Below are 23,025 nucleotides of genomic sequence, written 5' to 3' on the forward strand. Positions count from 1 at the left end.
CAGAAACTGCTTGCCTTGGAAAATATTTCTTCGTTCTCTGTTTTGAAAATGGTTTTGGTTGCTTTTGGATAAACGGGTTAAAGAAGGAGGAGAAATATACTGAAACCATGCAAAAGCACACAAAATAGAGCTATTTGAAAGTTGAAACAAAATAAATATATTTTTGGCTCTATATTTTCTACAATCACATTCACACACACACACGCATATATATTACCAAAGCTACAAGTAATTAAGAAGAAACAATCTCTACTTCCTCCCATGTTGCATGGGTTGACAGGAAATATTCAATTTACTGTTTACGTAAATGTCAAAATCATACAACCCTGCATTCGCCCTTGTTGTTGATTAACTCCGCGTTTACAAACCATTTATCTGAAGAAATGATCAATGGAAGTGAAATTTTCAATCACTTATTAGATTAAATTAATTAAAAGATTAATTGTGTGCAACTACGACGACGGACCTTATCAAAGTTTAATAAAAAAATACAAAGGAAAAATTCTAATCAAGTGAGCATGTAGAGCAGGTACAGAAGTGTTCAAAGTTGGAAAACTTCAAACTCTTGCAGGAAAAAAATGGAGTATAACCATGGTTTTACGGCTTACAAACACATGTTTTGATTTTTCAACAAGTATACCAAATCCAACTTCTTTACAACCTATAAATATATACTAACTGACAGCTGCCCTACTCCCACCACCATTTCTATCTGCAGCTCTTTTATACATTTCAAACTCTCTCTCCTTTATTTTGCCTTCTAATTAACACAAAATGAGTTCAAGCTTGAAGTCCTCCAACATTGAATCAATGCTGCTGCCTCCTTGCATGGTTTTCTTGCTTTTGGTCTCCACATTGGGTTCTGCATCTTCATCACCACTTAGAGTTGGTTTCTATAAATCATCTTGTCCGTCCGCGGAATCAATTGTAAGAAAAGCAGTTAATAAAGCCGTGTCCAGCAACCCAGGCTTTGCTCCTGGGCTTATAAGGATGCATTTCCATGACTGCTTTGTCAGGGTAAGTACATATATATATCTCCATTTCCTTCGTCTTATTATAAACTACGTACGTAGTTCAATGGGTTATTCTATACCTAATCTTTGCTAAATTTTGTTGCAGGGCTGTGATGGTTCTGTGCTACTAAAGTCCACCCCAGGAAATCAAGCAGAAAGAGACCATCCTGGTAACAATCCCAGCTTGAGAGGTTTCGAGGTAATTGACGAGGCCAAAGCTCAAATTGAGGCAATATGTCCACAAACTGTTTCCTGTGCAGACATTCTTGCTTTTGCTGCTAGAGACAGTACTTACAAAGTTGGAGGACTAAATTATGATGTTCCAGCAGGACGTCGAGACGGGCGTGTCTCCATTTCCGATGAAGTTCCAAAAAATTTACCTCCTCCCTTCTTGAATGCAGAGCAAATCATTCAAAATTTTGCGCGAAAAGGGATGTCAGTTGATGAGATGGTTACATTGTCTGGAGCACATTCTGTTGGTGTCTCACACTGCTTTGCATTTTCTAACCGTCTCTACTCCTTCAATGCGACTCATAAACAAGATCCTTCATTGGATAAAAAATTTGCAGCTATGTTGAAAAACAAGTGCCCTCCATCAACTAATGAAGGAGCTGACAAAGATCTAACGGCACCGCTTGATCCTACACCTACTCGTCTTGACAATAAGTACTTCATGGAGTTGGAGCACAGTCGCGGAGTATTGACTTCGGACCAGACACTGATGAGCAGCCCTTCCACAAGAGGAATGGTGGTGAACAATGCTAGGCATGCTTCAACTTGGGCTAACAAATTTGCCAAGGCAATGGTGCATATGGGTTCCATTGATGTTCTCACAGGCAGACAAGGTGAAATCAGGAAGTATTGCAGTGTTGTGAATTAAGGTGGCCTGCTTAAAAGGATTCAAATTCTTCCCATTTCAACATTCTATCATTCCTTCACACAGTTTTTTTTACTTTGTCATATTAATCTTTTATTTTGAAATTTCTTGTTGGATTTTTTCGATTATGTAATTCCTTCTCCAATTATAACTATTACAGTATACATGTCCTGTAAAGAAATCGATTTGAAGTCAATGAATGTAAATCTTTCTCGTGATCCAAGTTTATGTCGAATCAACAGACGTTGTATTCTATATCGGAAATGATATATATCCATAAGATTTTTTATAGATAACCATCCATAATGATGTGATAATTACATTGTTTTAACCCAGTCTCTTATTACATTATTTCTAACTAGCATAGTATCTTATTACACTTTTCTGTACGTAATTACATTACATTATTTTTGAACTGTTGTAAATTTTATACACTGTTTCAAAAACAACGTAATTAAGAATGCATAGGTTAAACCTATCAATAATTAGACTTTTTGAAAATAGTTTTACATGTTGAATCCTTATATGTATTTTTTTTTGAAATATAATATGTATTTTAAGAGACAAAACATTTTAAAGTTTCATTTAAGAAAAGAAAAAATTAAAAGGTGTGATGTCATCTTGCTTAGTAAACATGTCACATAAATTATAGACCCTTATGAATGATTTCATTTTGGATACGTAGCGATGCCGATTATATGTATATAAAACCAAAACCATTTTATTTTATTTATCTTAGTAGTTTCTTTTGGTGATAAGCTTCAACAACTTTAATTTGAAAAAAGAGGAAAAAAAAAAAAAAAGTTGGTGAATGAACACAAGATACATAAAAGCAAAGGTAGCAGAGACATCTCATCTCACAGGACCCATCTGCCTGTTTAAAGTTAATTTTTTTGTTCCAAACCCTCTCTGCCATGTGTAAAATGATCTACTAATCTCTCCAACCAGAACCCCAAATTCGTCAAAAGAAAATTAGGTATGCTCATTAATTGCTTTGTATTAAAGCTGAAGTCCTCTTTTGTGCTTCAGATTTACATATCAATTACTTGCCACGTCCATTTTCTCTTGGTTGAAAGTATATATAGCACTAGCACAGACCCTCATATTCCCAAATCCAAACCCAAGCCTTGTTTTCTTTTCTTACTCTAAAAATGGCTGTCAAAGTTGTGGCATACATACTCTTCATTACTGCTATTTCCGGTGCACTGGCGAATGACCCTGATCTGCTTCAAGATCTATGCGTCGCCAAGCCTTCTTCAGGTATTACATTTTGTTGATCTAGTAAGATTAAGTTAGAGGCTGTTTCTTTTTCTTCTCAGCGGTGTAAACAAGTCGAGCGGAGCTCAACATGTTTCTTGTTTGTTAATGAACAAGGCAAGCTATACTCTGGTAATTGCAGAGTTTAGTGTTAGCATTGTGACTTATAAAATGTGGTACAATTGCAGGAATCAAGGTGAACGGGTTCGCGTGCAAAGACGAAGCAAATGTCACAGAAGCTGATTTCTTCTTTGCTGGTCTAGCAAAGCCAGGACAAATCAACAATTCAGTAGGCTCACTTGTAACAGGAGCCAACGTTGAGAAAATTCCTGGACTCAACACACTAGGCGTATCTCTGGCGCGCATTGACTACGCACCTGATGGCCTAAACCCACCGCACACACACCCTCGCGCCACAGAAATAGTATACGTGCTTGAAGGCACCCTGGATGTAGGATTCATCACCACCGCGAACAAGCTTATCGCGAAAACAATCACGAAAGGAGACATATTCGCGTTTCCGAGAGGTTTAGTACATTTTCAGAAGAACAACGGTGACAAGTCTGCTTCAGTGATTTCAGCTTTCAATAGCCAGTTACCTGGTACTCAATCCATTGCAGTTACTCTGTTTACGGCAACTCCAGCAGTGCCTGACCATGTCTTGACTAAAGCATTCCAAATTGGTACTAAAGAAGTTAACAAGATCAGGTCCAAGCTTGCTCCCAAGAAGTAGAGAGACCATAATACTTGGTATGGAAGATTCATCAAGAACTCATCTTCTGCATCATTGCTTCTGTAATTTTCCTCTAATTAATTATATATACTTGATATAATTGAAATAACAATGATGTTGAGTATAATCAATTGGTAGGATGTCTCCATATTACATTCATTTCTTCAGGCTGATCATATAAGTTTGGTGTGATTGGACATATGGCCTAACCTCTTGTGTAACTTAGACACAAAACCTTGTCTTTATTCCACAAAGGAAAAGGATTGTTGTTGATTTGGTTGGAGAATTTGTCACAAAAAGTTTGGTAAATAACCTCAAAAAGGTTACCTCACTTCTTTTTTTTGGTAAGGTTACCTCACATATATGAACCAAATCTTACAAAAAATATATATACACTAATTTTACAAAAGTATTTTTTTTACCATATATAATTTAGGGTCTTGCTATAAAGTTTTCTAAGGATATTGGTTAAGTATTAGTGAAGTTCTTCTTCTACGGCATCAAATTCAATCTCGAATTTGATTTCTAGGGTTAAGCTCGGGTTTGAGTTCGACCTTGAAACTATTAGTGAGCTCACACAAGCGGAACTCAAGAGTAAATGTTACTTTTGTCCATTGACATATAGGTCTTGTTACAACTCAGTCCCTCATGTCCTAAATGTTTCACATTGGCCACTCATTTAACAATTTCATTCCACGGTCAGGATTTTTGGTGACAGTAGTGCTAGATAGCACATATAGTGGTAATCCATGAGAGCCCAAGTCTCTTAAACGAAATTTTAAAACGTTTTAACTCTCAAAATACATGTTAAATTTTTTTAAAAATTACATATTCAAAATCAGCGCATAAGACTCTTTCTAACAAGATTCATTGTCGATGAGTTTTATTAAGTAAATCTTAATTCCATTGTTTTTTTCAATAAAATTTCTTAATTCCATTGTTTTTTTCAATGAAATTTCAAAAACAAATGAATTCAGAATTAAAACAATGAATTTTAAGTTGTGCTTTAAAAAAAATAGAATGTATACTAAAACAATAAATTTTGGACAATAAATTATGAGATAAAAGAATGTAAAGAAAACTATTTCATTGATTAAATCAATGGAATAAATTTGTTAGACTCTCATAAGCTACCAAACAGATGGGTTATATGTCTTTTTTGTTTTGGTAATAGGGTCGGTCAGAGTACTGACGTGTCACATTGACCAAACAATTTTCGTCTAGAAAATGACTTGGTAAACGATTTTGCTAAAGTGGCTCTATTAGTTGCAGATGGGATGGGTGGGGCTGGAATTGGCTTTCCTGAAATTGATGGAATTTTTTAAATCTTGACCATCTGATGCATCAAAGGGATGAGATTTAATCACAATTTACGAAACTAAAAATTCTTTTCTCCTCTTCCTCTCTTCTCGTTTCTTCTATTCTTGCTCAGCTGCCTCACTCATACCAGTCATTCCCAAGATCATCACCAGCAGAAATTAAGTAAACACGAACCAATTTCCCTATAAAAAGTAAGCGGATCCCGTAGTCAATCTAATTCCAGTCAATTGAAGAGTTGGGGAGCGAACGCATCAAGGATTTGGTGAAGGAGAGTTGACTCAGTAGCATCCGAAGAGAGAAGCCGACGTATATTGAAGCCAAGGATCTCGCCCACAATACCTTGTCTTTGCCTTCAAAACTGCAAAGAAGAGGAGAGAGAATGGGTGTTGGTGGTGTTGCAGCCTTGTAGGGAAGAGGAGAGAGAAACATGACTTCATGGTGTTGCAGAGAAAAAAGGAGAGATACGTGTCACTTGAGGGATCATTGGATAAAATGAATGGTTGCGATTTTAAAAATTTCATTTCATTCCACCAAAACAATTCCAGCCCCCCCTATCCCGTTGCAGCTATTGTCTGCCACATCAGCAAAGGTATCCGTGGAATGTCAAGGAGACAGAAGTTTCTTCATTTGAACTTCTGTCCTGTCTCACCTTATATTTGTTCAGAACTGGTATTAATGAAGCAGTTGTTGATATGCGGAAGGATCTGGCAGAACCTACCATAGTTCTATCCTGCACATTTCTGACTTCCTTGCACACATGATCTAGAATGTAACCTCTTTCAAATGTACTAAAGCCTTTCTTTCATCAGCCTTTGATTCCTGGAGATTTCCTCTTCAGATTCTCTTTGTAACATCTTCATTGAGCTGAAGAATTTCCCCTGCATTTCTGACTTCTCATGTTGGAAAACCAGTCGAACTTTCTCAAACCCCATTTCAAGTTTTGACATATATAGCTGCTAAGGACACCTGACTACCTGAGTCCATCCCTGTTGCCTTTTTGACGTTGCTGAGGTCTTGAGTCAGTCCAGCCACAACATGCTTCGACCGGAAACATATGGATCACAATCATCACAGATTGGGTCTTCCCATCCCGGTGGCTATTCCGGCCGAAAATGGGTTGGTATGGTCGGCCTCGTGTCAAGGAGTTGATTAGTGGTGGTGATCATCGATGGAGGTGACTCGGGTGGCTGGATCGAGCCTTTTAGATAAACTTTCATGACTTCCGTGCGATTTTCTGACCAAACCGGACGTTTTTTATGGTGAAGGTCCGGTGAAGTTTTTGGGTAGGTCAAATGTTTGAAATGGTGGTTGAATGAGGAAGTTGCCGTTGGAGTTTGGATGAGGCAATAGTGCTCACAGTTAGAAGAAAGGAGAAAGAAAAGAGGGGAGTGTCATGTAAATTTTATAAAAATAAAATTTACACAATATTAAAATGTCAGTTGAAAATGGTTTTTTGACTTTTTATGACATGTTAGCACTTTAAATTATTGAATTAATAAAAAATTTGGCTGTGGCACAACAAAATAAGATCAGTGGCCAATTTAAAATGTCATTGAATTAATTGTAACATGATTTATTTATCAATGATCAAAAATAACATTTATTCCGAAACTCAAACTTACATTTTTGTTACTTAACCGAGCTTGAACTCACTTGTCAAGTTCCAACCAAACTCGAACTCCAGCCCGAGCTCGAGCCCTCTTAATATAATTCGAGCCAGACCCAAATATTCAATTTTATTTCAACACCAATATTGTTACCTGTTGCGACAAAACTAATTCACGCACGGCGACTCCTCTGTTCTTTTCTCAATCTCTCGCGAACTCCACTCTTGCACCGCGCAGTGTCTTTCTCCTGCTTGGCTTGCCTCAACTCTGAGGTCCCCAATGAAAGACGGCTCACCTCACGAGTTCGTGAAGGCCTACTCTGCTCACCTGTAGCGATCTGGGAAGGTAAACCCACTTTCAGATTTTTGAAGATTTAATGGGTATTGTGTGTGATGTTTCTTATAACATGATTTTTTTTTGTGTAGAATTTGTGCACTTGTCATTTTGTGTTGAATTTGTATGCTCACTGCACTCGATTGATAATGCATTTAGGGATTATTGGATTTTCTCCTGATTTAGTTAATGAAGATTGCTGTGTAGATGTCTCTTTTGTTGTCGAGTGGGTTTAGGCATTCACCTTTTTATTCAGTTTGTATATGCTCTTCTGGGTGGTTATTCTTTGAGTTATGATTTTTGCCCTTTGTCAGCTGGTCTGGTAGCTGGGTGTTGGGGTGCCCTTGCTTCGTAGATGGGTGGCCAATTTCTTTTTTGGTTGTAGCTGGTGTTTGTGGTTGTTAGTTCTCCTTTCTTTCTTGAATAAAATCAGTCATTTTATTTAGGCATTCCCAGCCGGTGTGTAGCCCTAATATTTAGCACAAGATTAGCAAAATAGCCTACTCGTAGGAGTTACAGAAAGTGCTTGGTAGGGGAGAGACCCTTGAGTCAAGTAGGAAGATGCGAGATATGCAATTTTTACTTTTCAAGGCTTGATAAGTCTCTTTATTTCTTCTAGCTTTAGCAGAAGTCCTATGTTCAAGTGAAAGCATTTGTTTTATGTAAGAGGAATATGATTTGTACATTGTGAGTTATGGAATTCATTTTTTACCCCTCCCTTTTTGAGCAACACAATTCATGTTTTATCTCATTTTGTAAATAGATGGCCAATGCCTTCCCCAATTTCTGATTTCATATTGAGAAAAATTTCTATCATTCCAAATGTAAGCAAAAAAAAAAAAAAAAAAAAACAGCTAGTTATTAGTGGAAAAATCTAATGATATAAAAGGGTAAAAAGTCTAATATACATTCTTCTACTGTGAGTTATCATGGATGAATTTTGCTATCATGAATTTTTTAGATACATACATGAAGAATGAAAAAAAAGGATCTAGATATGTAGTAAAATCCTAATTCCTAACTCTGAGAAAACTAAAGTCACTGCTGCTCTCAGGCTCTCAGAGGGAGAAGGTAGTTTCTTGCCTCCACCCATTATATCTTTCTGCCCCACCCTGTTCTCTTTGAAGTTAGGAGTCATTACGATGAAAAGTGTACTTTAGCATTGTTTTTTCTCTTTTCATTTTAGTTTGTGGCCTTTGTATTAGTGTGTGTGATTAGGTCTGAGTTAGCTAATAATTTGCATAGTCTCACAGGCCTATATATTGAGATTTGATAAATTCTTTAACTAGAGAGACACAAAGTAAGAAGAAATGGCAAATCAAGGAGCCAAGAAGTACAAGAAGAGAACACCCGCCACATGGCAAAGCTCCTTCGCTTCATCATTGCCTGTAATGTGTGTCCTATCTTCTTATCATTTCTTAATAAATTGCTTCATTTTATGCTATGCATTCCTTTTCTTTTTTTATACTCGTTATTGTTTCTGACAAGGTGGACAAGGTGGGCTTTTACTCTTGAATATTGTCAAAATGGAAACTAGATTTGTTATTGGATCCCTTTCCATCAAAAAATGTGCATTTGAATAGCTGACAGTTGGAATATAGCTTTGTGTTAGTCCCAACCACATGCAATAACTACTCGTTACTATTTAATTTGTTGAGAAGCATCCTTCAGTTGGCTGGTGGTAACGTCAAATGGTCCAATTTGCATTTATATAGGTTATATATGTTCTGGTGAGAATGCTGATCTTTTATTCCACTATCACCTGGAAACACTGGGTGGGGCTTGTTTTGACATATGTGGCATATGTGATGACCTATCAACAACTCTCTGCAATGGCAAAACCTACTTGTGCTGATGATGGTGAGCTTCTTGATGGTGGATGTGATATGGGTTGTTGCCCTCTGCGTGCAAAGTTTCAGCATGGCCACAACAAATTATGGAAGTTTTGAAGGTTACACAATAAACACAATAAGAGGCTTTTGTTTGTCAAGACATGTGTCATTGGGCGGACCTTTTGTACTTGTAAATTTGACCCTTTTTTTCCTGTACATGTGGAAGTCTTGGACGGTGTAAACAATACAATTCTTGGTTCTGCAACTCAGTCGCGGTTGTCGTGGCATTTATCGAGCAACTTTCAGTATCTGAAGCCTTGGATGCAAGCCCTACTTGACTACTTCTTATATCTAGGATGGCATAACCATAGCCATCCCCATCTTGTTTTGGCTATGCAAATAAGGAGTAAATAAAGACTTGTTTTAGAAGCAATATGTCATCTTCTACCAAATGATCTCCTTTGTATGTGTGTTATACTTGTAATTATATTATACATTTGAAAAGAAAATATCATTACAAATGATCTCTATGTAAATCCTTATGATTGCTCTCTCCTTTGCGGGGACCATAAGCCTTGCAGCAGACAACATAATAGAGAAAATTAACCAGGCTCAGTGCAAAAAGAATGCCATAATAGTAATCATAGTGGCCCTTGTTGATGTCACTTGAAACCCAACTCCCTGCTTCTCCTGTTTTGCTACTTTCATCCACCACTTTCACTATGAAACTTGCTAACAAGTTTGCAACAGCCAACCCTAATCTATAAAGATTGGAAGCCAAGCTTGACATGCTTTTGGGCAACTCTGAATAAAAGAACTCATTCTGCCCGATCGCACCAAAGGCCTCGGCCAAGCCAAGCAAGACATAATGCGGCACTAGCCACATTGCGGACATCTGTACAACTGCTGCTTGTGTTCTATCTGAAGCTCCTTCCTGCGTTGTGATTGAACGACGAATAGATTCTATAATGGCAAGTACTGCCATGGACATGATGGAGAAAAAAATTCCAGCCCCCATTTTAGGTTTCAGTCCAAGATGAACTGGTCTCCCTTTGATTCTTGATGCCAAGGGGAGGATGATACGATCGTAGAGGGCAATCGTTGCTGCTAGAGAGAGAACCAAAAATACGTTGAAGGAGCCTGCAGGGATCTGGAAGTTTGAAGTAATGTGTCGATCCATAGAGGATGCCTCGAATACTTGGAAAGAGCTTTGACATACATTTATAGACATCAAGACTCCTGCAAACCAAATTGGGATTCCTTTGATTAGTGCTTTTAGCTCTTCAACTTTATCAACAGTACAAAGACTCCATGGATTTGAAGCACTGCCATCAGGGGTCAAATCCTCTTGAGCATTTCTAATGACACATGCTTTGTTTAGACATCTGAGACGAAGAACGGAAACGCTCATCAGACTGAAGTTATGATGCAAAAATGGATGCGTTCAAGGTAATGAAGAAGAACAAAAACTGAAATTCATAGAGATCTACGCACACTCAGCTGTGCGAAAGGCATGTTGCGTTGGGTAGTTTCTCGATTATCAAAAAAAAAAAAAAGTACCAACTAATCATCTGAAGATACCTTAGTTTCTCACTTGGTACAAGAAGATTTGATTCCTTCCCATGATAATACATTTCATCAGTCGCAAGACCTGATAGCTGGATATGCCTATTCCTATAAGAGGCTACAAGAACATGAGCAAACCCAGTGACCAAGCTTGCTTTGTCTTTGGACTTGACATACCAGCAAGAAGCCGAAAAGAAAGAAAGAGCTGAGAAGAACATGAGCACCACAGGGACTCCAAAACCAACCTTCCACCCCAGGTTTTCTTGAATGTACACAATACAAGTGAGTGCAACAATTAAAGAAGCTGATACACTAACATAGTACCAGCTGAAGTAGCTTTCCAGGGTTCTCGAACTTTTCATTTCTTCTCTATTCACCAACTGATCTGCCCCAAAGGCCAAGGAAGATGACCTTATACCTCCGGATCCTACTGACATGATTCCAAAACAAATATATAAGAATAGAAGTTGGGACGATGTTGGAGATTCACAACTGTCACTAAATTGATCGCATGGAGGAGGCCTTGCTCCTGGAATCATGGCTGTTGACCACAAAAGAGCCATCCCCTGCATCACAAAAACTCTTCAGCTTCAGTGCAATATATGCCACAGTATATGACATATTGTTCTGGCCAAACTTCTCTACATATCTGTCAAGGCTGTGACTTTAACCCGTTATCAGAGCTGTATTGTTTTGACTATGGAATATGAATGTGAACACCCAAAGGGCAAAGAGTATCAAACCCATCTCAGAATGGATGCAACTGAGCAATTAAAATCAAGAGCCTTAAGCAAGAAGAAGCAAAAACATTATGAAAGAATACCAAAAGGCTTGCAATGGATCCCAAGGCAATCATTGGGTACCGACCCACATAAGAATCGGCAAGAAAAGCCCCAATGATCGGCATCAAATTGGTGGCAGCAGACCACAAGAAGAGTATGTTGGCTGCTGTGCTATTTTCCAATCGGTACTCCCTTGTCAAATACAGAACCATGTTTGGCAACAGACCGAAACTCGCTACCTGCTCAAATGACTCGTTCACTGTCATAAAAAAATTAAAGGCAGCCCATCAAAAAAAAATCAAATGGAAACACTGTGTACATTTGTCCGTGTGGTGAATCTAGATTTCTATATGTTCACCTATGATGAAAGGCAAGGTTTTGAAGCCACCCTTTCGTTCGTTGATCAAGAGTGGCTCTGTGATTGTCTCGTCTTGATCAATCTTCATATTTCCTTCTTCTCTTTACCTGATTTTTACGATCTCTCTAACATATATAGACGCAGAATGAAAGGAGAGGAGATAGAAGAGCTTAATGAAGATCCCAACTCTCTTGGAGACCTATTGAGTGGCCATAAATGTACAGGAATTAAAAAAGTTTGAAGGCAAGGCACCCTATGATTTGCTGATCAAAAGTGGCTCTCTGATTTATTGTTTTCATCAATTTTGTCTAAATAAAACAAGGAAAGAAACACATATAATAATAATAAAAAAAAGATTCAAAAAGGATGGAGATAATATGATGGTGATTTTTGGGGTCTAATTTATTTACATTGACATCATTGCCTACGACAATGCAGGAACTCCCTTAACATTCCTGAATTCAACACTACTTATCTTCATCCTTCATTCCTTTACCATCCCATTTTTTTTCTCCTTCCTTCATGGATTCTACAAGCCCTGCGGCATGCAACATAGCAGGTAAAAGTAAACTGGCCAAGCTCAGAAAAGCAAGAACACAATAATAGGAATCATAGTGACCTTTTTTTTTATTGATGTTACTTGAAACCCAACTCCCAGTTTTCCTCTTTTAGTGATTTAATCAACACTAGTCACTATCAAACTTGATACTAAGTTTGCTCCCTATAAGTCTGGAGTTTATGAGCAATTAGCCGGCGGTGTAATGCGAATCCCAACTGCGTTACTTGTTCATGAGCGCAGCTGTATTTTCCATGTGATCTGGGTTTACCAATCAGTTGTCCAGTGACAACCGAATATGCAAACACAAATACGAGTTGCACATCTCATGACAGCTTGCTGGACAAAGAAAATAGTTAGTCATGTGAAACAGGATGAATAGATGTAAGTGCTTTTATTAATTGATCAACACTTCGGATGTGCATTTAGATACCCTTTAGTGGAATGTGGAATACTTGACGTTACTCACTTTTATTTTTGTTTATTAGTCTTATTATGCCTCATTCCTCAACTGTACTTATTACCCCACTTCCACTTGACACATATTGTAATAATAAACGACCCATCTCATTGTAGATTCAAAAATCTATCATCAATTTGTAATGTCGATCGGGCCTTCGACAATCTTGCAAGAACACACCAAATGTCGACCGTGAAGTTAGCGCACTGGTGTGGTGCCGCCCGGGGAAGTTTCGACGGTCGGTAGAAAATATTTAGCTAGAGAAGTGAAAAGCTATTTTAAAGAGAGAGGGAGAGAGATGCCAAGTAATTGAGAGAGTAAATGAGGTCCTCATGCATTTATACTTTTATAGTGCAATGGCTCAGGTGAGCACTACAGGAAAATTGGGCTTTTGTGATGTATTTTTCAGCGATTTTAAAAATGTGTCACTAGATTTAAAATAATATAATTAGGGGCAGTTTGGTCCGGCCATGTTACAAACCACCACTAAATTATGGTTAAAAATTAGTCATGTTTAGGGGTCACCATTTGACCCACGAGCCAAAGCCCTGCCTGGGCCATAAATTATATCGGATTTGGGCAATCAGAACCTATGCCTCAGGGAGGCCTGAGCTCCATTTCTAGGGTTGGGCCAACTCAAAACCCGACCAATGACACCATTCATTATTTATATATATACATATATGGATGCTATGCACCATGTTTGAATCCTACTAGTGCTGCTTGATCTGAATCAGTTTTTTAAGGAGCGTCAAATATTTTCCTCGAACTCATTAGTATGTGAAATTGTGAATGTCTGATATCTAAGCCCAGTTCAATATTTGTTGTCATACTGTTTCTCAATCATTCCGACTCATTTGGGACCGGGCATGGACTTCCATTATCGTCATAAGCCCGGCCCCAAACCCAAATGATAAATCCGGACTTGGGCCTATTGTTACCTTTGCGACAAAACTAATTCACCCACGGCGTAATTTGTTTCTCCCGCAATACTACTCTGCTCTCTGCTCTCTTTCTCAATCTCTCGCGAACTCTTCTCTTGCACCGCGCAGTGTCTTTCTCCCGCTTGGCTTGTCTCAACTCCGAGGTCCCTAGTGAAAGACAGTTCACCTCACGAGTTCGTGAAGGCCTACTCTGCTCACCTGTGGCGATCGGGGAAGGTAAACCTACTTTCAGATTTTTGAAGATTTAATGGCTATTGTGTGTGATGTTTCTTATAACATGATTTTTTGTGTAGAATTTGTGCACTTGTCATTTTGTGTTGAATTTGTATGCTCACTGCACTCGATTGATAATGCATTTAGGGATTATTGGATTTTCTCCTGATTTAGTTAATGAAGATTGTTGTGTAGATGTCTCTTTTGTTGTCGAGTGGGTTTAGGCATTCACCTTTTTATTCAGTTTGTATATGCTCTTCTGGGTGGTTATTCTTTGAGTTATGATTTTGCCCTTTGTCAGCTGGTCTGGTAGCTGGGTGTTGGGGTGCCCTTGCTTCGTAGATGGGTGGCCAATTTCTTTTTTGGTTGTAGCTGATGTTTGTGGTTGTTAGTTCTCCTTTCTTTATTGAATAAAATCAGTCATTTTATTTAATTATTCCCAGCCAGTGTGTAGCCCTAATTTTTAGCACAAGATTAGCAAAATAGCCTACTCGTAGGAGTTACAGCAAGTGCTTGGTAGGGGAAAGAACCTTGAGTCAAGTAGGAAGATGCGAGCTATGCAATTTTTACTTTTCAAGGCTTGATAAGTCTCTTGATTTCTTCTAGCTTTAGTAGATGTCCTATGCGCAAGTGAAAGCATTTGTTTTATGTAGAGGAGGAATATGATTTGTACATTGTGATTTTTTTGGGCAATAGGGCTTCTGAAAATTTGGTGTGGAACTTGCTTCTGAAATTATTCTGATCCCCCCATTTTTTTTATATTCTATGTCCTTCTGTCTAACATCCATTAAAAAATTAACAGAAAATGTTGATATGTTTATAACATCTCTATGGGGTTTTTTTTTTTTTTAAGAAAAAAAGCCTAACTAAACAGAATGAGATTGCAGTTGATCTTGCAATTAATCTAGGATGTAATTCACCTTGCACTTGTTCAATTAGCTTTCGTAGAATCTATCATCGGGAGCGTAAAAATGGAATACCTATAGAAGGTGAGAGTTGGACTGGAATTAGGTCATTAAGCTTCGGATTTTTCATATGATTTATGAAGTGAGTTTGTCTAACGCTAAACTTAGTTGCAATTTTATTATGGAGCTGAAGGAATTGTTGATATAATGTCGTTGGAAATTTTGGGATTTTATGAGGAAGATCAGTAAGAGTAAGAGTGCTGCTGTTATTGTTCCTTTGTTATTGACATTGTGAGTTATTTGAGATTGTTAGTGTATGGAGTTCTTTTTTTACCCCTCCCTTTTTGAGCAACACAATTCATGTTTTATCTCATTTTGTAAATAGATGACCAACACCTTCCCCAACTTCTGATGTTATATTGAGGAAATTTTCTATCATTCCAAATGTATGCAAAAAAAAAAGAACTAGTTATTAGTGGAAAAATCTAATGATATAAAGGGGGTAAAAAGTCTAATATACGTGGTATACATTCTTCTACTGTGAGGTATCATGGATGAATTTTGCTATCATGAATCGTTCAGATACATACATGAATGAAAAAAAGGATCTAGATAAGTAATAAAATCCTAATTCCTAACTCTGACAAAACTAAAGGCACTGCTGCTCTCAGGCTCTCGGAGGGAGAAGGCACTTCCTTGCCTCCACCCATTATCTCTTTCTGCCCCACCCTACTCCTGTTATCTTAGAAGTTAGGACTCATTATGATAAAAGTGTACTTTAGGATAGTTTTTTCTCTTTTCATTTTAGTTTGTGGCCTTTGTATTAGTGTGTGTGATTAGGTCTGAGTTTGCTAATAATTTGCATAGTCTCACAGGCCTATATATTGAGATTTGATAAATTCTTTAACTAGAGAGACACAAAGTTAGAAGAAATGGCAAATCAAGGAGCCAAGAAGCGCAAGGAAGAGAACGCCCGCCACATGGCAAAGCTCCTTCGCCTCATCATTGGCTGTAATGTGTGTCCTATCTTCTTATCATTTCTTAATAAATTGCTTCATTTTATGCTATGCATTCCTTTTCTTTTTTAATACCCGTTATTGTTTCTGACAAGGTGGGCTTTTACTCTTGAACTATGTAGCACGGATACTGACACGGGACACGGATACGACACGACATGGATACGCGGATACATGATTTTTCAAAAAAGTAGGATACGGATACGTTAGGGACACGTTGAATAAATAAATAAATAAATATATATATATAATGAAATATATATATATACTTGTTCAACCCATTCCAAGAAAAGCCCAGCCCCACACTGTAGAAGAGGAGTCCTATGTGGGGAAAAAAATCAAAAACAATGAGTGAAAAGAGAGAGAAGGCTCTAGAGCGTAGATCTCCAGACCGAAGAGACTTCATTCTCCTCTTTCTATCAAAACTGTATGTTCTGATCAAGTAAATAGAATCAAAGTTTTCTCCCTTCACTTGTTCTTCTTCCTTCTTTTCTCACTCTATTTCTGATCTCTGCTTAAAGTTCTTCCCTTTTTTCGAAAATAGGCAAAACCTTAGCTTTAATGGGTTGATCAATCTTTGTATATCAAATCATCCTTGTTTTGTGGTCGTCAATCTCTGTAGAACAACAATCCTTGGTTGTCTTTGTGGTTGTCATCTCTGTGGTTGTTGATCTCTGTAGTTGTTGATCTCTATGGTCGAAGTCGAACGAAGCAAGAGACTCAAATCGAGGCCTTACCAGAGGAAGCCGATGTCGAAGTTGCAGCAAGAAGTCGATGTCACAATTTATAAAAAGTAAAAAAAATTGTGAATAAAAAAATACGTCTTGTAGATGTATGTTAAACGTATTTTGACGTATCCGTATCCAATAAGTATCGGATACATATACTGCAACCTCACAGCCGTAGCCATGCTTTCTAGCTCTTGAATATTGTCAAAATGGAAACTAGATTTGTAATTGGATCCCTTTCCATCAAAAAATGTGCATTTGAATAGCTCACGGTTGGAATATAGCTTTGTGTTAGTCCCAACCACATGCAATAACTACTCATTACCATTTAATTTGTTGAGAAGCATCCTTCAGTTGATTGGTGGTAACGTCAAATGGTCCAATTTGCATTTATATAGGTTATATATGTTCTGGTGAGAATGCTGATCTTTCATTCCACTATCACCTGGAAACACTGGGTGGGTCTTGTTTTGACATCTGTGGCATATGTGATGCCCTATCAACAACTCTCTGCAATGGCAAAACCTACTTATGCTGATGATGGCGAGCTTCTTGATGGTGGATTTGATATGAGTACTGGTGGAATTTGTGGGTATGTTTTCCTCATGTTCACTTGTTTACTCTTGACTTTGATGTGTGGTTCTGGTATGTCTTTCCTATTTGTGCAACGACATATTTGTAAGATAAGAACGTGACACATGTCCAAGGATTTTTTGAAGTTGAACAAATAAAGTTCCTTTGATATTCTAGCAAGCTAAACATAAAATGCTTTTCATTGAATTCTAGGAAATATTCTGTAAATCAGAAAGAAGAAGCTTGTTTAAAGATTCGTTAACATGAATAATAGGATCTTCGGGTTATTGTTGCCATCTTTGGGTATCTCGTAAAATTGAAGGTTTTCTTGTAATTTATGCACCTAAGCCATATTGTTTTCATCTTGAAAAGCTTTGAGGCCCAATTTTTTTGCATATTTGGTATACTTATAAACATTCGTTGGGTACATGGGGAATGTCACCTTTGCTTGGCATTACATTTGCCCACCTTCAATAAGCAAGAAACATTGTGTTCATGATGCATCCCTCTGCTGTTCAATGTTGTGTCTGCTACGAAATGTTTACAGGTTTAGATTGTCAGTATGGCAGTTACGATTTTGTCTGTTGTACATTGTTACAAGATTCCTCCCTTATAGTTGTTTGTTTTCTTGCAGCTATTTGCATGATGTAATCTACATCACAAGCTTTGTGCAAGTTATGTCCATCATCTCGGGGAAATTTTGGTACACGTTCCTAGTGGTGAGAACCTGTTTTTTTCTTTCTTTCTTTTGGAATAGCTTCCAGACATGCCTATAATTGCACCTTGCTTGTTATACATTGATGAGATTGATGATAGTTCAGTGGGAGAGGCATCCTTAGACCTCTGACGAAGGAATATTATGGTTTAAGAGAAGTCACTATGTTGCTAGATTGACCAAAACCATAGAGACTAGTCCCTGTGTTCACTACTACAGCTTTATTTATTATTGAAGAAAATGAAGGGAAATTATTGTGGTGCTGCTAGCATATCCATCAGTGTTCACATTGCTTCATCATTCATCTGTGGATGTGGCTTTGCTTCTGATCTGGACTTCACATATAGTTTAAAAGAACCTAGGTGGAAGAACCTTTAAATTGCAAATTGTCTGCTGCTGACAACTGCAACCAAGATTGTGCAAGACTTTTATGAGACCAAGCATAGGATTGTGTTGGATCTACGAACCAAAGATAGATTAGATGTATCTTGGGCCTTCTCGTAATTTAAATTTCACATGCATACACATGCTAACATTTGTAGGTAGAGGTTTTTTAGTGAGATGACTCCTCAACGATAACATTTTCTTTTGCGTAAGATGCTTTGTTTAGACATGACAGCGACATGAGGTTCGACTGGTCAATGTGTAACACAGTTATTTTTTCCTTGATACTGTCCAGATACCGGGATTTGCAGCATACAAATCATTTGGTTTCATTAGAGGATTTCTTTCACAGGGTTCAGAGGTACCTTCTATTCTCCACATTTTTTGTTTACCATCTACCAAGCGACTTAGTCATTCACATACATACTAAATTCCTTTTCTTTTCGTTTTTCGGCTTAGAAAGAATACTTGATATCATTTTGAAATGTTTGTGTGTGAATTAGGGAGTTGTGGATGATGAGAAGACCCGCAGGAAGAGGGAAAAGATGGAGAAGAAGGCCTCAAGAACCAAGTTTGTCAAGAGCAGAAATAGATAGACCTCGTCGACTATTCCAATAACAGGTTGATCTGAACTTTAGACAGATGTTGGACTTTACAGTATCCATACACCAAGAGGTTTGGTTCCCCAATCCCCACTGTTTTAAAGGGAGAAGAACAACTTATATTAGTGTGAAAAATGGTTTCATCTCTCCCAGATCGTGGAGCCAAGACGCCATAAGAAACTAACGTTTCATTGTACCATATTCTAACTAGGGAATATTTCTTATGATCTTAGATCAACAAAACGATGGGGATCGATATTTTATCGTCCGATCTTACTGATCTTTATTGGACATGGACTTATGGGCTGGATAAAATATCATAGTTATGATTAAAAGATTACCATTTGCAAAAGTTGTTTTCCTGACTCTAGTCATGGGGAATTTTCAAGAGCCAAAATGGGAAGGTAAAAATAACCACACAAGCAATTTGTGCATATAATATATTAAAAAGATGTTACGGTGATAAGTCTCCATGCAAGACATTCATTTTTGGATTTTTTTTTTTAACATAATCATATTTTCAATTTTTATTCATCTACACTAAACCAGTGTTCTTTTTTTAATAATCATATTTGAGGTTTTTTTGCCGACCTTCTATCGATCTTATGTATCCGATTTTGACAACCTTGCTCATAGCTGCCCCATTTGAGGATGAGACTGGTCATCCCTCAGTGTGGCTAAATTCTCAAAGGAGTAGAGAGCCTCCATTGGTCGTGGTTAGGCATCTTGCCATGACAGCCCAACAAAGCATCAATGGGACATTAAGACAAGAAGAGCCAAAATATTTGCAGCTCTGTGGTACCGTAATCACATACAATATTGCTAGGAAATGCTTTCAATTTTCCAAATGACAAAAATCTATCAAATTGAAATACTAACCTTGCTCAACCATGTACATTAGAGCACATCCCCATTGAGAAGTATTAAAGAGAAGGCTCAAGCAGAAAGGATGGTTCTGTGTTGCTAATCTCACACAGATAAAATCCTGCAACTATTCGGGATTTCCAACAAGTATGTGCAATTTACTTGGAACAAACGAAATCTTAATCTTAACTTTCATCAGGCGAAAAAAAGATAACAAGTAAAATCAAAAGAGAATCATTGGCAGCAAGAGCAGAATCAGAATTTTAACATTAGAATGTGTACCTTTTACATCAAAAGGATTTACAAAAGTTGCTGAAGATGCATTTTGCACTGCTAATTCCGAAAGCTGTAGATGAAAGAATATGGATAGTTGAACATGAACACGAATTGTCCTTGACTAACCACAATATAAGAAGTTGGAGCAAAGGCACATGTAATCTATCTGCGCATAACCCTCTGTCGATCTCGTTTACGGAAGCGCTCCAGCGTGAACTCATCTGTTGCAGCCTGCCTACGGCCAGCTGAATCTGCGCTATTATCAGTTGTTCCAGGCCCTGCACCATTAGCTTGAGAACCTCTATTCTTGTACAGCTCAGGGCGATCTGCAAATTTCTCATCCATGGTCAACAAAATTAACAGGAACACCGTTTAAAACTGAATGGTTGAATAAAAGGAAAATAGATAGGAAAGTAAGCAGAATGATTTCACTAAAATATTGGAAAAGAATGACCAAGTAGAATGTGTCATCATATCCAAGCCCATGTTTAAAACTGGATTATCAGCAAGTTCAATCATAGTCAACACAAAGAATCGTAACATCATACATATTTATTTAAAATCTCAGACTACTAGAAGAACCCCAGTTCCGCAACATTAGTTGGTAGTCAATTTGCACCAAGATCAGTGAGAAAATAAAATGCGAGTCCACATATAAGTTCAATCTAAAAAACAAGCATGGAGAGCCCAGTCTATCTTTTTTCCCCAGATTGAATAGCTTTTGACTCTGAAAAACACTAGTAAATTGGACAGAAGAGTCATAGACTTCCTTCTCCATCCTCCAGTCTGCTCTGCTCTGTCTTTAAATCATTTAAGTGAACGTAAGATAGACAAGTATTCCAGACAAACACAACCTTGACTTCCCAATCTATACTGTCTCATTAGGGAAACTGAAAATCAAACAATTCAAAAGTTGGAAGGAGAAAAAGACCAGTATCCAACCTCTCCTAAGTTTCTCTGCATAGTCCCTGCCACGATGGGAAAAATCTGCGCTGTAACTTGCAGGGATGCTAAAATCTGATTTTGTCTGACCAACAAGCCTCTTCTCTTGAAGAAGCTTTTTGGCTGCCTCCGTTTCCTCAATATTTTTCAACTTATATCTGCAAACATGGAAACAATCAAAGGCATATCCAGTCATTCATTTAAAAGCAAGGACTTTCTTTAACTTGTTTTTTATGAGATTGAATAGCCTTCAATACATTCTTGATTGCATTAAAGACTTTGAATTCGCATTATCATCATCAGTGTGTAGAAGACACCAACTGAGGAGCAGACATGATGGAAAGTATTCCTTTCTTTTTAATTAATTGAAAAATTGGACTTATTCAGATTATAAAGCCAAAAGTAGCTGAACAGATAATCAAAATCAAAGAACAAATCATAAAAGATCATACTCAATGGGGAGTTGAATCTCAGCGATCCCAGTAGTCCACTGAGTGGAGCTTTCTTCAGAGTTTCGTTTCTTAACCTGTAACAAAAGTAAGTTTATGAAAACAATAAAAATTTAATCATCCTCCTCCATGATTAGTGATAACTAAAGTTTTTGAACAAGAACTTCAGAGAAAGAGAGAGAGAGAGAGATGTAACTTGCAAATGATCTTTTGAGCAAGACAGATTGCTCAAAATGATAATAAGATGAATGCAGGACAGATTGCAAGATCCTCATGGCAAGGCTTTTGTTGACATTCATAACCTGTCTTCCAAAGTTTATGAGAAATTTTGAAACGCATGTTTAAGAGGAGGAAACCATAGGATACTTGGCTGTCAACAGTTTGGTAAATGGAGCTGAGTTATAGCAAGCAATCAGCTAAACTGCAGAGATATTCCCCCAAATGTAGCATTGGGAGGTCTAAAAGACTAGCATAAATTATCAAGTATATACAAATTCATCTATCTGCCTTATTCTGCCAAGTGTAAATGAACTGGTGTAAATAACAAAAAACTAATCACTAACTTTTCTGCAGATGACACTCTCAACAATATCGTCACAAAGACCTATGAATTTAAGGCCATGACCATGCAATCATAGAACAATCAGAGAACGGCAATCATGGTACAACTCACTCACTTTGAGATGCTCGGGAATTTTGTATAATTCATCTTCGGCACGTTTTAGCTCATTCTCCACTTGATTTGTTACATCAATGTTCCTGCCCCTTTTCTTTTCCAATTCATGTTCCACATACCTCAACCTGTCAGGAAAAACAAAACCACAACATGTGAAGTAATAGCAAGACATTTGCCATACTATGCTCCGTGTTTCAATGAAAACTTAACTAATATAAGAAAATTTTTCTCAGTCTTCTTCTTTTTCTTCTATATGTAGATGAGGATCTTGATTGTTAGTTTAGTTTTGATTTTAGTACTACAGGATATTTTGGAAATATTTGAGGTAGAAAAACCTCCCAACAGACAAGATGGGAGGAGATATCATCTAAGAGTCTATAAAGTTGGAAACCTAAGTAGGAGATTTTGAGAGGACTAATTACATGTTGGGATCTTCAACCATGACAGCAGTTTCTTGAGCGAATGTATCCTGCAGAACCAGCTCCTCCTTCTCCCCATCAGCTGCTTCGGTCTTTTCAGTCGGTTTAGCCACAGCGCCGCCACTTTGCACCTTTGGTATCGCAGGGATCCCAAATTTCCGCTCCCTCTGTTTCTGTAGGAATTTCACCTCCTCCATTGCCAACCTAACATTTTTGTGTTCCATTCAGTAGCGTCGTAAACACTTGCCAAAGCACAAAACCACAAGTGTTATGGAATTACGATGTCGGAAGATACTTTCTACTACATACCTCCTCTCTTCTTCGTCTTCTGAGACGTCGTTTTTGTCATCGTTCTCGTCTTCTGCTTCTTCGTATATCCTTTTCCTGAAGTTCTTCTTCTGCGGCATCGAATTCGATTTCTAGGGTTAAGTTCGGGGATTGGTTAATTGAATTGCGGGCGGCGCGGGAATGACAATTTTCTCTGTATCGCAAAGGTTATCGCCCAAAAGCCGCTCAACCCGATCGGACAGATTTTTGGTCCCCTTCCGCCTTTAGTTTTCGCCGAATCGGGTATGAATACATCCAAGGAGCGTATTTAGAGTATATATCTATTATATATATATAG

At 37.8% G+C, this 23,025-nt stretch overlaps 5 protein-coding genes across 11 annotated transcripts; 3 read left to right on the plus strand and 2 right to left on the minus strand.

Annotated features, from left to right (window-relative positions):
- The first annotated feature begins 737 nt into the window (after positions 1-737).
- LOC120003481 (peroxidase 5-like) lies at positions 738-2,108 on the plus strand. The gene is made up of 2 exons (XM_038852484.1): positions 738-1,017; positions 1,120-2,108. The coding sequence occupies exons 1-2, from the start codon at positions 775-777 to the stop codon at positions 1,891-1,893; spliced, it is 1,017 nt and encodes a 338-aa protein (XP_038708412.1). The 5' UTR covers positions 738-774; the 3' UTR covers positions 1,894-2,108.
- An 859-nt stretch (positions 2,109-2,967) lies between these two features.
- LOC120003482 (germin-like protein subfamily 2 member 4) lies at positions 2,968-4,033 on the plus strand. Its single transcript, XM_038852485.1, has 2 exons — positions 2,968-3,150; positions 3,336-4,033. Exons 1-2 carry the CDS (start codon positions 3,042-3,044, stop codon positions 3,878-3,880), a joined length of 654 nt encoding a protein of 217 aa, XP_038708413.1. The 5' UTR covers positions 2,968-3,041; the 3' UTR covers positions 3,881-4,033.
- A 2,935-nt stretch (positions 4,034-6,968) lies between these two features.
- Positions 6,969-19,112, plus strand: LOC120004298 (transmembrane protein 208-like). Of its 6 annotated transcripts, none has more exons than XM_038853610.1 (6): positions 6,969-7,152; positions 8,386-8,533; positions 16,899-17,092; positions 17,708-17,792; positions 18,468-18,533; positions 18,676-19,112. In XM_038853610.1, exons 2-6 carry the CDS (start codon positions 8,498-8,500, stop codon positions 18,766-18,768), a joined length of 474 nt encoding a protein of 157 aa, XP_038709538.1. In that variant the 5' UTR covers positions 6,969-7,152; positions 8,386-8,497; the 3' UTR covers positions 18,769-19,112. The 6 variants fall into 6 exon arrangements, with proteins under 6 accessions (XP_038709538.1, XP_038709537.1, XP_038709533.1 ...); XM_038853609.1 differs by having other exon boundaries at positions 8,394-8,533; XM_038853605.1 differs by lacking the exon at positions 8,386-8,533 and adding an exon at positions 15,632-15,772 and having other exon boundaries at positions 6,970-7,152.
- LOC120004297 (protein NRT1/ PTR FAMILY 1.2-like) lies at positions 9,394-11,956 on the minus strand. 2 transcript variants are annotated; one of them, XM_038853602.1, is made up of 4 exons: positions 11,679-11,956; positions 11,362-11,579; positions 10,554-11,104; positions 9,394-10,357 (listed from the first exon to the last, which is right to left on the minus strand). In XM_038853602.1, exons 1-4 carry the CDS (start codon positions 11,764-11,766, stop codon positions 9,487-9,489), a joined length of 1,728 nt encoding a protein of 575 aa, XP_038709530.1. In that variant the 5' UTR covers positions 11,767-11,956; the 3' UTR covers positions 9,394-9,486. The 2 variants fall into 2 exon arrangements, with proteins under 2 accessions (XP_038709530.1, XP_038709531.1); XM_038853603.1 differs by lacking the exon at positions 11,679-11,956 and having other exon boundaries at positions 11,406-11,541.
- A 763-nt stretch (positions 19,113-19,875) lies between the features above and the next one.
- Positions 19,876-22,959, minus strand: LOC120003951 (protein COP1 SUPPRESSOR 2). The gene is made up of 6 exons (XM_038853118.1): positions 22,710-22,959; positions 22,404-22,604; positions 21,983-22,106; positions 21,309-21,382; positions 20,857-21,014; positions 19,876-20,240 (listed from the first exon to the last, which is right to left on the minus strand). Exons 1-6 carry the CDS (start codon positions 22,805-22,807, stop codon positions 20,077-20,079), a joined length of 819 nt encoding a protein of 272 aa, XP_038709046.1. The 5' UTR covers positions 22,808-22,959; the 3' UTR covers positions 19,876-20,076.
- Positions 22,960-23,025: the final 66 nt, after the last annotated feature.

The sequence above is a fragment of the Tripterygium wilfordii genome, chromosome 8 (assembly GCF_013401445.1).
Source record: "Tripterygium wilfordii isolate XIE 37 chromosome 8, ASM1340144v1, whole genome shotgun sequence".
NCBI classification, from domain to species: domain Eukaryota; kingdom Viridiplantae; phylum Streptophyta; class Magnoliopsida; order Celastrales; family Celastraceae; genus Tripterygium; species Tripterygium wilfordii.